At 37.7% G+C, this 15,694-nt stretch overlaps 1 protein-coding gene across 1 annotated transcript in view; it reads left to right on the forward strand.

Annotated features, from left to right (window-relative positions):
- Positions 1 to 4,144: 4,144 nt before the first annotated feature.
- Positions 4,145 to 15,694, forward strand: part of PDE7B (phosphodiesterase 7B) — a gene marked incomplete at its 5' end in the record, with an annotated part of 269,952 nt that continues 258,402 nt past the window's right edge. The window contains one exon of the mRNA XM_079781363.1: positions 4,145 to 4,535. Within this exon, the coding sequence (XP_079637489.1) occupies positions 4,515 to 4,535 (21 nt within the window). The remainder of the gene's footprint in view (positions 4,536 to 15,694) is intronic.

The following is a 15,694-nucleotide window of genomic DNA, read 5'->3' on the forward strand; positions in this document are numbered from 1 at the left end:
TAATACTGGAGAGGTAATATACTGCTGTCTAATATCACTTTAATTCATGATGATGAAATTCAAATAGGCCCTTGGTGCTTTTGGCCATCATACTTCTCTGATAATTCCTACTCTTTACTGTCCTGTATGCCACTTTCACATCTTCTCTCCTCACACCTCTACTATTTCTCCTATCGTCTCTCTTAGCCAATCTTCCTAATTTTTATTTCACTGAGAAATTAGAAGTCAGAGAGAACTTCCACAATCCTGCACCACCATCACAACCCACCTCGTAGTATCTCTACAATTTACTCTGCCTTCTCTTGTGTGCTCAATGGATGAATCATCCATGCTGCTTTCTAAAGCCAATCCCTCTATGGTACTGTTCCATCATCACTGCTGTCATAAATTAACACAAACTTTATTAGGTCATGGATCTGTAGGTGGGCTTGGCTAGGCACTCTGCTTAGAGTCTTACAAGACTGAAAGCAAGGTGTCAGCAGGGCTGTGTTCCTTTCTCGAGGCTCTGGGGAAGAATCCATTTCCAAGTTCATTCAGGTTGTTGGCAGAATCCACTTCCTTGCAGCTGTAGGACTAAGGTGCCTGTTTTCTTTCTGGCTTGGGGCAGCCCTTAGCTACCAGAGGCCTCTCTCAGGTCCTTGCCCATGGATCCTACATCTCAGAAACAGAAGCAGTGTGGGGCATACTTCTGATATTTGGAATTTCTCTACCTTTTAATGCTGTTGCATCTCTCTTCTGCTTCCAGAGAACTTCCAGAAAGTTCTCTGCTTTTAAGGCTCATATGATTAGATTGAGCACACCCAGATAATCCAGAACAATCCCCCCTCAATTAAGACACATAACTACAATTATATCTGCTAATTCCCTTTTTTTCCGTGTCACATAATATACTCACAGATTCCAGAGATTAGAGTTGTGGACATCTTTGGAAGGCCATTCTGCCTACCAGACACTCCATTTGTGGTCCAACAATTCTCCCTTCTCTCTTCTGCATCACTAATTATTCCTCTGACTGGATTGCTTTTATCTGCATACAAAATGCTGATATTTCTCCCATGTTCAAAATGATCCCTTGACTCCACTCTCCCTTCCGAATAGTAGCCCCTTTCTCTGCTATCTTGGGGAAAGACACCTTGAAAGAATTGCCTATACTGTTACCAATTCTTTTCCTTTCATTCTTAGTTGATTTTTCACTCTTTCTACTGTACAAACCCAATTTTGACAAGGGCATGAATGATTGCATATTCTAAATTCAAAAGTCATTTTACAAAGTTGATCGTTGAAAATTTCTTACCGTTTGAAGGCTCTCAGTCTCCTTCACTATTTTTTTCCCTCATACTTCTCACTACTTAGTTTTGGACTGCCTGCAGCTTTTCCATCTGTACTCACTCCTTTGACACTCTATCTAGTCTCATGGATTTAAATACCATGTATATACAATGACTTCCAAATGTATATCTATAGTCCAAAACTCTCCCTTGAACTCCAGGCTTATATATTCAACTGCCTACTCAATATCTCCATATCTAGGCAAAGGTAACATGTTCACTGTTGAACTTTTCATCTTTCCCATAAAACCTGTTCTTCCCACTGTCTCTTGGTCAATGTCAGCTCTATTCCTTGTTTGATGGAGCCCAAAATTTGGAAATATTATTGGCTCCTCTCACTAATCTTCCTCCCTTATACCTAGCATCCAATCCATTTAACAAATCCTATTGTTTCTAACACCAAAATATAATGAGAAGTCACTCACTTCTAGCCACCTCCACTAAAACCTTGTCAACACCACTGTGATCTATGACTTGTTTTACTGCAATATACCCTTTAGTAGTCCCCCTTCTTCCACTCCTACTTCCACACAGTGATCCTGTTAAAATGTGAGTCAGATTACCTCACTCCTCTGCTCAAAGTGCTATTTCTTCCAAAGTAAATGCCCTACATGAGCTGTGCCTCTAGACCCACTGCCATCTCCTACTACTTGCCAGTCACTCCCACCTCAGAGTCTTTGCATGTGATATTCTTGATGATCAGCCTGTGATGCTCTGCCTTACTTCTTTCCTCATCAACTTCAAGTCTTGTTCACTTATCACCTTTTCAGTGAAACTTTCCCTCATACTCAATTTCAAGTTGTAAGCTCCAATCTTACCATTAATACTTCCCTGTGTTACTTTTTCCTCCATAATATTATCATTATTAAATATTCTATATAAATTTTAAATTTATTGTTATGGTCTCTTGCCAGAAGAATCAGAGTTTCTCACAGCCTACATCTTGAAATCCTGCCAATTCTACATGCAAACACATACACACACACACACACCTCCAGAATCTGGCCCTCTTACCCTCTCCACTGCTTTCACCCAAGTTCAAACCATTATTGCAATGACCTCATTATTGGTCTCCCTGCTTTTACTCTTGTTGCCCTAGAGTCTATTTTCCACACAGAAGAGAGAAGAAATTCCTTCAGAATTTATGTCAGATCATAGGTATTTCTGAGTTCAAAATACTCTAACAGGTTTTTCATCTCAGTCTAAAGTCTAAAGCCTTTATGTACAGCCAATAAGATACTTCCTGATAGTGTCCCAGACATACCTCCCTGAATCCATTTCTTCCTTTTGTTCATTCTCTTCCTGCTACTCTATGTCCCTTATTGTTCCTTGAATATGCCAAGCACTCACCTGTCACAGGCTTTTATGCTTCTCTCTCTCTCTGGAATTCACATGACCTGCTTCACTTCATTCAGGCCTCTGCTCAAAGTTGCTTTATCAGAGTACTTCTCTGATCATCATACCTAAAACAGCAAACACACACTTATGCCAACACACAAACACACACACACACACACACACACACACACACACACACACATACTCTACTCTGTGCTGTTTTTTTATTTTGAAGCCCTTATTACCACCTAACATTTTGTATTTACTTACTTTTATTGTCCATCTTCCCCCCTACCCAAAATATAAACTGCACAAAAGCAGATAGTATCTGTTCACTGCTGTATCTTCAACATCAGAGATGAATTCCCACCACTACAGGCTTGCTTAACCCTAGGACATAAGATCTTAGAGAGATATAAATACCTTTTTTCTCCAATAATCAATATTAATATTTAAAAAGGGACTCTGGATTTCTTCAGTGTTGTGCCTATGCCTAAAACATTTTGTGTCTACAGCAATGGAGAAATCTGATTGGCCAGTATGGGTCACATGCCCCTTAGCGTTCTGCTGTAGGAGGTGAGAGTTGTGGAGAAGTCTATGCAATCCATAGATAGAGAAAGGAAAGTTTCCAAAAGAAAAAAAAGAGGTTTTGTTAACAGAATGGGGTGGGAGAGAAGGGGGAGGCTATGGGGGAGGCAGAAACTACAGATGGCCACCACTGAGCTTTTCCAGAGTGGGAAGAAAAAAATGGGATAAGCTGGGGCCCCTGGTAGAGAAAGCATCCTTAAATAACTGTACCTTCACACACTTTGGGAGAACATGCTGCTATCCTGGGCGTTCCTGTATGGCATCATCGTGCCCTGCTTCCTGAATGACTCCCTGTGGGGAGTGCAGGAGGGATCTCCCTAGCATGAATAATCCTGATGCTTCACCACATAAACTGGAGGAAAGACAGAGATCAGCAGCAGCATAAACACGATTTCTATTTTCACCACATAATATTGTTCACCAGCTCATTTGCGCAATTCTGCATCCATGGCTATAAAGATTAAGCAACACCTCATTTTTAGATAAGGTTAAAAATGAATTAGTTCAGAATAAACAACAGCTGTGACGTGGGCATATGTACATACACTCACATTTGGAAAAAAAATATAAATCTTGCTGCTATTGTTTAGCTCAGGAGGTTTTGTCTCTTTTGTGTTTTTTTTTTATTTCTGTGTTTTTGTTACACTTCATCACAAGGCATTTAACATTTTTAAAATGTATTCCTGAATATAGAAAATGTTTCTTGGGTTCTCCTGAGAGTGGGGTGCCCAGGCTAACCACAGGCACACACACATTCTTCCCATAGTACAGTACTTTAAAATTAATAGCACATGCAGAGGAAAAACTAAACCCTTTGACGTCACTCTTGAAATGAGGAAACATAAACAGAAAAGGCTCCACTCCAGTAAGCTGCCAGAGTTGAAGCCGATTGGTCTCTGCCTTTCCTTGCCTGTGGCAACTGACAGCACCTCCCTGCCTCGCAGGCCGGCTGCCTGTTCCCCAGCCAGTCGGTGGGTCTGGGCACTGCAGCAGGCTCGGCTCTGTCCCAGCACTTGTCTGGGAGAACAGTGGTGTACTCACCCAGAGAGAATCTCTCTTTCCACCTTCCTTCTCGATCTCTCTGTGTGCTTTCTGTGTTTCTTTCTTTTTTCTTTTCTTTCTTTCTTTTTTTTTTTACTTAATTATATTCCTAATCCTGGATGAAGTTGCTGGATTCTGCAGCACAAGTCTTCATGAACAAGCAGCACCGGTCAGAGATTTCACGGCATTCAAAGGTCACAGAACTGCCACTATGGTTAAATGTCTTGTTTAATGGTTGAGGTAGGTACAACAAATTTAAGCGGCAAGCTCCTTTTTCTTAGAGAACAGAACCACAGAGAGATGGCAGGAGTTTTAAAGTGAACCTGTACATATGTGATTTTTGGTCTGTGATTGTTACTATAGCAGTCAGCTTTTGAATTTCCTTCCTTTTTCTAGGCGAACTGACTAAACATTATCACTTAGCCTGAATTAACTGTTTCATTCCATCCAGTCTGATGAGAGACTCGGGTATTTTCACTGTACTTTGAGTCCCCATTGAGGAGGACTGCTTTCTTTTTCTTTCTTCCTTTCTTTCTTTCTTTTCTTTCTTTCTTTCTTTCTTTCTTTCTTTCTTTCTTTCTTTCTTTCTTTCTTTCTTTCTTTCTTTTTTTTTTAATGAATGCAATATTTCTTTCCAATGTAAATCTTAGTATTGGGTCATTTTTCTTTTTGGTGGGACAGGATTGGAAAATATTGGTAAAGAGATTGGTGGAGCTACGGAACAGGAAAAAAGCAAATCAGTGTTTCTCTTGAGTTGGTCATGTTGGTTGATAACATACTTCAAGATGAAAAAATTAGGGAGAGAAGAAGAAACTGGTAATGAGACTGAAGGTAGAAAAATCTCTAGAAGGTGTGTCAGAAAAATGAATTATTGAGGAAAATGGACTTTACCACCTTGTTGCATTTTTTTAAAAAATGTTCTGGATGTAGAAGTCAATAGGGCAGTTGCAGGCACTGAGTTATATGACCAATGATTTAGGTCTTCTTATTTAGAAAGGAAAATAAAAACTTCTTTATTGGCACTACAAATCTGCTAATTATCTTTTTTTATAATAGTTGAAATCAGAGTGAGATTTTTAATTGGGGACTTAAGTGATTGAGCCTGAATCCTAATTAATCATCTGTAGATTCATGTCGCCAGGCTGACTATTAAAACGTTGGAGTGAATCTCTGCACCGGAAGGCAGGCATATGCATGCATATACAGTAAACATTCTAAATGCTGCAGGAAGCAGGGCAATGAAACCCAGGGCTGATGTTGTTTTCAATAGTGCGTTACTATTACGTGGTGAGGGGAACCCCTGCTAGAAAGCATTCCTTTGAAAAGTCAGTTTTTGTTAAAGCAATTCAAGTAATAGATGGTTAACATGAATTTAACTTATTACCCTTCTCAAAGTTATGCAATAGCAAGTAAGACAGGATTATGTGAAACCATTACTCTGTTTCCAAAATTTCTCACTTGATTTTTTAAAGAAGGGTTTCTGTTCTCAATATTGAAATTTTAAAAACAGGATCATGTTAGCAGTGATATTAAGCAAGGTATCACATGCACAGTGCATTTCAAAGGGTTAACAAGATTAACTGCATCTGACTGTAATGTACCAAATTGAGAACTGCAAAAATATTAGCTCTGAAATGCAGAGGATGTGCTGTGAATGGACAATTGCCTTTCTGCAGCGCCTAGTGGGAAAACAAGGACTTTATGTGTTGCAAATGTCTAACTGCAGCTCCTCCATTTCCTCTGCTTTATCTTTTATTACTGGCTGGTGAAACAAAGACGGGTGTCAGTAAAGTCCTGATTGACATTTTCTCTAATAAAATGAAGTTGCTTTTTGTCTCAAGCAGAAGCCCAGACTTAACTAATTGCAATTCCAAAGGCTATATCTTCTTTACAAGGATTTTTACCTATCACTGTAAGCTGACCCAGTTCAGAGTGCACTGACTCAGTTGGACAACATGAGACAAAAATCAGTGGTGCCCTGACCAGTATGGCTCAGTTGGTTGGGCATCGGCCCCTGCACTCAAGGGTTGCTGGTTTGATTCCCAGACAGGGCATATACCCGGGTTTCGGCTCCATCCCCAGTTGGGGGCATACAAGAGGCAGCTGATCAATGTTACCCTCTCACACCCATGTTTCTCTCTTCTTCCTTCCTCTCTCTCTAAAAATCAATAAACTTTAAAAAAATCAGTGGTGAGACTATAGGTCAGCAAATTAGTTGAGAGAAACTCTTTTTGGAATTAAATTACTTAGGACAAGGGTAGAAAATTCAAGTTGTATCAGGAACAGACATCATTTTAGGGAAAATAATTGCACCAGTACATCTTTTAATGCCTTATATGGTGTTCAGCACAAAGCTACCCATTGTCAGCTCTCATTAATACCTAGTTAAAATGTTAGCTGAGAATTTGCTACACTTTATATATTGTAAGTTATTGAAATGATTTTCAAATATGGCATTTTCAACTGTCTTTGAAAAATGTTTTTGGTGTTAATTCAGCCTAAAATATAATCTAGAAATCAATGTATCAGTGGTACAGAGGAAGGCATTCCCATTGTTGTTTTCAGCCAAAACACATCTTACTTCAAACAGATGCAAAAGTACAATGACCAAGGTTTCTCAAAGGGGTAATGTACCATATGAAAAATGTCTCTGCCTAGTAATTAATCTTCCAAAGTCTGACCTGTTCTTAGCCAGGCTACATCACAGGGGAAGCTGCTTGTTGACTCACAAAACATAGTGTTAGAAGAAATTTATTATGTGGTAAATTAATGCCAAGCAAGACTAAAAAGGCTTTATTATATTAATGAAAACTGTCAAAATTAAGAATCAGAATAGACTTCAGAACTTACAAATGTAAAAGCTAACAGTTATTCTGAGTGGTTCAACTCACAATGGCTTTTGGGGAGTAACTTATTGGGAGACCTTCAATGTACAGAAATTAGAATCCACTGTCCTATGAATTTAGCTCATGTATCCCATAGAAATCTACAGACAAGTAGGACTCTCTCTTCTAGGAAACACATTGGGCTGAGAAAGAAGGGACTTGGCTTTTGGAACTGTGATGAGCGCCTATCAGTGCCTCCCCATGGTGGTATCCTCATTTCATCTAAGAATGTACCTTGAGGAGCACATCCATCATTCACATGGGAGTGGCCGTGGGGTCCATACCAATGGCTTCTGCACGCATCCCAGGCGGCTTTGTCAACATTCCAACTTTGATTCCTGAGATGTTGTGTACTTGATAGATGAGCAATATTTAAAATGGTTGATACGGAAATTCAGGGGAGAGAAAGGAAAAAGGGGTACCAGGCATTGTTAAAGATTAAATACAGAGAGTGAAATATATCAAAATTCTCATGTTTCATCAAGCCAATTATACTTTCCCCAGGATCATGTAGGTATCTAAATGATTTAATGTGTACTTAGAGAGTGACTGCACAGAGTGCACTAAAAGGAACAGCAGGTAGAGAAAGGGGACAAGGTGGACATTCTCATTCAGGCTCTAACTAGCTGAGTGACTGGGCCACTTGCTTACTCTTGACCTCAGTGCCATCATCTGTAAAATAAACTGGTTATATTGGGTTATTTCCAACAATCTTTTTTAGATGAAACTTCCTATAATATTCCTACTGTCAACTTGCAGTTCTTTAAAAATTCCATGTATAAATAAATGTGAAAGTGTCAAATAATTACTCAAAAACATTACTTCATGTTTTCAACATGTCAAAGGCTCTGCCTATTGAGGTGAAATGAATAAAATTGAGAGGCAAATCACTTATATTTAAAACTTATATTCTGGTTGAACATATGAACAAATAATGGAGTCTGTGCAGAGAAATGGAAAAACAAAGAAGAGTTTGGGAGGGAGGTGGTGACAAAGAAAAATGAAACAGAAGTGGGAACTTGATACAAATTGAAATTCAAGAAAAATAAATTTTCTATCTATATAGATATTTACTTCTATTATTGTGATCTTTAATATGATTAATTGAAGGCATTGTTATTCTTCTGAAATAATATATTTGTAGTGGTGTCCTTAACAAATATAATGTTGAAGAGAGGGAAAGTTTTCTCAGTGGTTGATTAAGATACTCTACAGGCCTGACATGGTGAATTAAATCAGTGCATTAGCATCATCTCCATCATCACTTGAACTTGAAATTACTAGGGGTTGTAGAAAGTAGGAGTCCTTCAAGAACTTTGACAGCAGCTTCAGATGCCAGTAGGCATTGGATACAAGCTAAGAGGTTTTACAAACTATGATGGGCTTGAATGCTGATGCAATGTGGTGTCCTGGGAAATACCCGCGATGTCAGGAAACCTCACACAGTGGCTCAGAACTTCCAGAGATGTCATGTGTGAATTAAGGCAAATTTCTTAAACTTTGGAGCCTTCAGTTCCCTTATCTTTAATATAAATACTGGTCCAATACTTCTAGGGTTCCTTTATCCTCTCCGATTTCTGTGCTTTACCCTGGCAAGATTAATGTGGACATTTTAGCATTAATTTGTTCTTTTCCTGCCACCTCTCCCATCCTTTATTTCTACCACTTTTCTGTATAGTTTGCCTTTACTGTCCAAATTTACATATTTTCACCTCCAAAATATGTTCATTTCCAAATAAAAACAAAACAAGGCCCTGGGTTTTGGGAATTTCTCCCCAGAAGGACTATTGCTCCCCAATGAAGTTCACCTGTTCTTGCCCCATTGCTCTCCTGTGAAGCTAATGTGCTTCTCCCTGGCGGTGACACTTCCTTCTGTGTTCATTGTTGCTGAGGACTTAAATGTTACACAACAAGTGTATTCTTCCTAAGTGCCAATCCTAGATTTTCTATATTATTTCATTCATATCTCCTCAACTCTAATTCCGGTGTCTTTAGAAAATAACTGAAAACATGTTGATAAGTTAATTGGAGTGATCCTCAGAAGACAAAATATTGATGCATGGTCATCCATTGAGTATCCGTTCTGAGACCTTGACCTGATGGTACAGAGTCGCTGCCTTATCCTAGTGGTGGGATCTGATGCAGTTCAGTTACCCAAATCCTACTTAGGCCAAAACATTCCTGCTGGCATTTCCTCTGGGCAAGGCTTTATACGTAACATGGAGAATAGAGAACAGGGTAGTTTGGGGTAAACCTAAAAATCAATATGTAATTCTAGATATTCTAATGTATAAATACCCCAATATTTGAAAATTTAAATCCTTTATACATTTACTGTATTTGCATGTAGTATAGAAGTATGAAAATAATAGCCTCAGCCAATATAGCAGTAAGGAAAATTTGTCCTTCCTTGCTCCATTCCTCTCTTCCTCTTTTCGTTTTTTTGTTTGTTTGTGTGTTGTTTTTTTGTTTGTTTTTTTGGTAAGGAGAAGATGAAAAAATTTAAGATAGATAATGAGATTTCGATGGAGTTTACTTTTTTGAAATTTGGAGTAATGTTTGTTTTAGTTTTTCCTTTCTAGTGGTTGATAAATTTGCATAAATTTTTTATTGAAAGTGCTGCTCAAATTGTATTCTTATTAATACCTTTTTGTGTTTTACATTGTCATAATTAACTTATAAATAAGAAACACATGAAATATATTTCCTACATGATGAAAATCATCCTTACCTGCCCACTGCTTCAGACGCACAAAACAGGACTCTGTTGAAGAAAAGGAGTTTACACATGATATAAATATACTGAAGGGTGGGTGGTGGAGTCCAGGGCTAGTTTGGAGGACCAGTGTTCCCCTGGGTACAGGTATAGACATGAGGAGGTTAACATGTGCCTGAATGGGTCAAAATTTGATATCTAAAGATACCAAGTGGTCAATGTTTTACATACTGTTTGACCATAGTAATTTTTAATCTAAGAAATATCAAATTATATTTGTTTTTGCACTGTTTGTAATATAAAATTTCAGAAACTACCTGAACTCAATAGTAGGTGAATTGTTGAATACATTATTTTAAATCGATGCAATAGAATTCCATATAGTTATTTTTAAAATGAGGTAGATCTACATGCACAAAACTGGATTTATTTTCAAGATGTATTAAGTGAATAAAAGGCTACATTAACATTTGTATAACTGCGTATACATATTCATACACACTGAGAAAATTTCTGGAAATTCAAATAAAAGAACTTAAATCTGGGTGGAGAACGTTGAGTATGGGATAGGGAAAGACTTCCTTTACATGTATGTACTTTAGAATTGTTCACAACTTGTCCTCATGAAATTGTTACACATACAATGGAGAAAATTTACAGATATTTATTATTGTGTGCTATGTAAAGTTGAGAGAAAAGTTGGAAAGTAATAGAAGAAAGAGGTCCATTTTGGTTTCAAATTGCTTCATTAGCATCTTCCTTCAATCCCATGGAAATTCTCCTGTGGGCCTCTGACACAGCTAGGGAGCACAGCTTGACCTGTACTGAGAGTCTTGAAAGTGAGGAGATAGTGAGCCCATCCATCACCCCTGCGTGAGTAACTCTGGGCCAGTCATCACTCTGCTCGTGTACAAAATGAGAGGCTCAGTCAAGCTCCAAGTTCCTTTCTGCTTTTGTGTGTCTAAAACTTTGGGCTTGTTGCATGCCTAACTAGTTGAGATATTTCCCCATAAACTGAATATACATATCTTATTGGTTTAAACATTTTAACTGAATTTTCTGTTTAAAAACTGGTCAGTTTGGTTTAATTTTTAATTAATAAAATACGTAAAAATTTAAATTATGCAAATAATGTCAAGGAAACCACACCTCACAGATAGACTTTCAAGATTAAAATGTACTATGCTGTCAGTTATTCACAAAACAGTAGAAAACACTATTTGTATTAAGAGGGGTCGTTGTGCGACAATACAAACAGCTAGTGCTTCAGTTTGAATATGATTTATACATCTCTTGGTTTTCCAGGAGGGAAAAGAAAAAAACTTTCATTTCCCCTTCTCATTATGCCACTTGCCAGCTGTGTCCAGTCAGATGAAAGAACTCAGTCATTCACAAAAGTGTGGATGCATTTTCATAAAGGGAGATGCTGCAGTAATACCGAGGTCTAAAGAATGCCTTGATTTAGAAAAGGTCATTACATTTTTGAAAAAAGTGTTTTCCATGTGATCGAAATGTAGTATTTTTTCCATGTCTTTGAAGCTAGTGTTCTTGCTTTTTCAATTAAATGAAGCTTTTTTCAATTTAGCTTTTAGTTTCATTTGGAAAATATAAGTGTTATTCATTTTAGGTATCTAGTGATTTTTATTTTCTATTTTTCTAGACCTTTATTAGTGTGTTTGGAGTAAAGAATAATCTTTAAGTTAAACTAAAACAAAAGGGATAAACATCAGATAAGAATTTGTGTAATAGCAGTTTTAAGTGACCAGAACTAATATGCTAAACTTTTCTTTATAAATATTTTTTATTATTAGTCATTTACAAATAATACAGTAACATAAATAAAATAATTGAAAAGTATTGTTCTATTTTTAACTAACCAGCTGCCCATGTGTGGGTGCATTAGAGAGAAATTAAGGGCAAGATCCTTCTTAGACTTGGAGACAAATGTATATGAAAGCTTTTTATGTGATATTCATGTCAAAAGTAAAAACCAAATGTTTATAAAAAACAAATGTATAAAAAAGCTTTTTATGTGGTATTCACATCAAAAATAAAAACCAAAACAGCAAGTTCAAGAACATAGCCTATTTAAAATATGTCTCCTTTAATGTAAAACTTTTAAAAATAAGTCAAATGCATTATTGAATTAAATGACAATAATACTACATAATTTTTAAAATTCAGTTTATATATTTTATAAGGAGGAAGAGAAGGGAAAACAGGAAGAAAAGAATGAGGATCAAACACTTTTCAAAGAGCACTGAATCCAGAGCCCTGGATTCAAGTTCCAGATGCTAGTCTTACCAAGAGTAATACTTTCACCAATTTATTTTGCATTTTTTACTTTCAAGTCTCTAAAGTGTGTATTTAAAGTGAGGTACTTTTCCTTTCTAAAGTTTCGAGGACTCTCATACAGATGGACTGGCTTTCAGATGTAATTAATTACTTAGTGCATAGCACAAATGTCAAGTCACTTCATTCTCAGAACATTCTGTTAGGACAGGATAGGTTATGCCCATTTTAATGGCAAGGAATTGAGGTTTATTGAAGTTACAGCTCATAAAATTGTTATTCAACCTCAGCATTTTCCATGCCATTTTTATTGTTGTTATATGTTTAAAATACTTTATGTTTAGAATCCATCTTTAATTACTCTAAACATGAGTTAGAAAAATACATTTTTAATTATTTATATAAAATATTAAAATAACTGTTTCAAATGTTAAAGCAATCTACTTGATATGTATACACAGGAGGTTCCAATACATAGAGGAACAACATTATTTCTTTATTTTATTTATTTTTAAAATATATTTTATTGATTTTTTACAGGGAGGAAGGGAGAGGGATAGAGAGTTAGAAACATCGATGAGAGAGAAACATTGATCAGCTGCCTCCTGCACACTCCCCACTGGGTATGTGCCCGCAACCAAGGTACATGCTCTTGACCGGAATCAAACCTGGGACCCCTGAGTCCGCAGGCCAACGCTCTATCCACTGAGCCAAACCGGTTAGGTCCAACATTATTTCATTTTAAACTAGAGGCCCGGTGCACGAAATTCGTGCACAAAGGGGGGTTGTCCCTCAGCCCAGCCTGTACCCTCTCCAATCTGGGACCCCTCGAGGGATGTCCGACTGCCCGTTTAGGCCCGATCCCGGTGGGTGTGTCGGAGGTATGGTCAATTTGCATATTTGTCTATTATTAGATAGGATGCATTTACAATGGATGAATCCGACACCTTAAACTTGCGTTTTGCTCTGAGAGACAGTATAGCGTAATGGTGAACAGTAGAACCTGGCACCCTTCATTATGGTTCACTTATCAGCTCGATGATCCTGAGTAAGTTGCTTAATCTTTCTGGGCCTCACTCTACTTATTTATAAGATGAAGGTGCTTATAGTATCTGTCTCATAAGATTGTTGGGAAGATAAATGAGTTTTATTTTGAAGTGCTTAGAACTGTGTGTGAAAGATAGTAAGCATCATGTGTATATCAACTGGTACTATTTGCTTACAAGTTATAAAAAGTATTTCATAGAGTTATAACTGCTTTGTGTATAGTGCTTTAAACATTTAAGAGAAATACAGTTTTTAATTTATTTTTAACTTCCAGTATTAAACTATAGCACACATACCAAAAAATATGCAATATACAAGTGTACAGAATGGTTCACTTATTGTAAGTGAATCTCTGTATAGCCATTACCTAAGCCAAGAAATAGGACATTATTGCATTACTAGAGGCCCGGTGCATGGATTCATGCACCAGTGGGGTCCCTTGGCCTGGCCTGCTTCCTCTCGCAATCCGGGACCCCTCGGGGGATGTCAGATAGCCGGTTTCGGCCTGATCCCTGCATGCCTGATCCAGACAGGAGGGAGCCCAATCCTGTGCATTGAGCATCTGTCCCCTGGTAGTCAGTGCACGTCATAGTGACCAGTCAACTGGTCGTTCGGTCGCTTAGGCTTTTATATATATAGACTAGAGGCCTGGTGCACAAATTTGTGCACAGGTGTGGTCTCTTGGCCTGGCCAGCGATCAGGGCCAATTGAGGCTGGTCAGCTGGGGAGAGTGACCGTGGAAGGTTGGCTGTGGGAGCACACTGACCACCAGGAGGCAGCTCCTGCATTCAGCATCTGCCCCCTGGTGGTCAGTACGTGCCATAGCTACCGGTTGACCAGTCGTTTGGTCATTCAGTTGGTCTGTCACTTAGGCTTTTATATATATAGATTGTCACCTTTGAAATCCTAGCATGCCTCCTCCATTCTTTTCTTTTTATATTTATTGTTGAAAGTATTACAGATGTCCCATTTTTTCTTTTTCCCTGATTGACACCCTCCATACAGCATCCCACCCCCCAACCAGGCCTTTACCGCACTGTTGTCTGTGTTCATGGCTTATGCATACATGCATATAAGTTCCCTGGTTAATCTCTTCCAGCACACCACCACCCCCTTCCCTCTGAGATTCATTAGTCTGTTCCATGCTTCCATGTCTCTGAATCTATTTTGTTCATCAGTTTATTTTGTTCATTAGATTCCACATATATGAGATCATGTGATACTTGTCTTTCTCTGACTGGCTTATTTCACTTAGCATAATACTCTCCAGGTTCCTCCATGCTGTTTCAAAGGGTAAGAGATCTGTCTTTTTTACAGCTGCATAGTATTCCATTGTGTAAATGTACCACCTCTTTTTTTATCCATTCATCTATTGATGAGCACTTGGGCTGTTTCCAGATCTTAGCTATTGGAAATAGCACTGCTATGAACATGGGGTGCATACATTCTTTCTGACTGGTGTTTCGGGATTCTTAGGATATATTCTTAGGAGTGGAATCACTGGTCTAATGGCAGTTACATTTTTAATTTTTTGAGGAAACTCCAAACTGTTTTGCACAGTGACTGCACCATTTTCCATTTACCAACAGTGCACTAGGGTTTCCTTTACTCCACATCCTCACCAGCACTTGTCATTTGTTGATTTGTTGATGATAGCCATTCTGGCAGGTGTGAGGTGATACCTCATTGTCGTTTTAATTTACATCTCTCTGATGATCAGTGACTTTGGCTTTTTTTGGTGTGTGTTGTTGTTGTTGTTGTTGTTGTTGTATGTGTGTGTGTGTGTGTGTTTCTAATACTTCATTCAGATTTTTTTAGTGCTGGAGTATCTTTGGAGCACAAATGAACTTCAAGTTGAAGTTAACAAATGCAAAATATACTTACTATCTTTAACCTAGAGTCAAATTACAGATTACTTATGAACAATTTACAAATAGCTTGAAAATATATTTTTGAGGGGAAATATAAAATAGTTAAGAAAAATGTGCTTGATATATACTGCTCTGTTGATTTTTTAAAAAACAAATGTATATTTTTAGTTTTCATGTAATATGTGGCCTTTTTCTTTTCAAATTAGAAATTTAAAAATTAGAATTTAAAAATAATCAGTGTTCAATAATGTTTAAAATATTATTAAGTGTAAAACATATTAAATTAAAAACATTAAGTGGTAAGTTTTATGAAATGTTTCTATTTTCAATTAATAATATCATACCTTGCTGATATTAAGAAATAAGGTTGGTCCCTGACTGGTTTGGCTCAGTGGATAGAGCATTGGCCTGTGGACTGAAGGGTCCCAGGTTCGATTCCGGTCAAGGGCATTTACCTTGGTTGCGGGCACATCCCCAGTAAAGGGTGTGCAGCAGGTTGCCCAGGACCAAACTAGAGAGAGTCGGACCTGCATTACCACCATTTGTCCACCATCCAGAACTGAAATATCATTGCTGACATGTACACAT

Source organism: Cnephaeus nilssonii, assembly GCF_951640355.1.
Source record: "Cnephaeus nilssonii genome assembly, chromosome: 9".
Taxonomy (NCBI): domain Eukaryota; kingdom Metazoa; phylum Chordata; class Mammalia; order Chiroptera; family Vespertilionidae; genus Cnephaeus; species Cnephaeus nilssonii.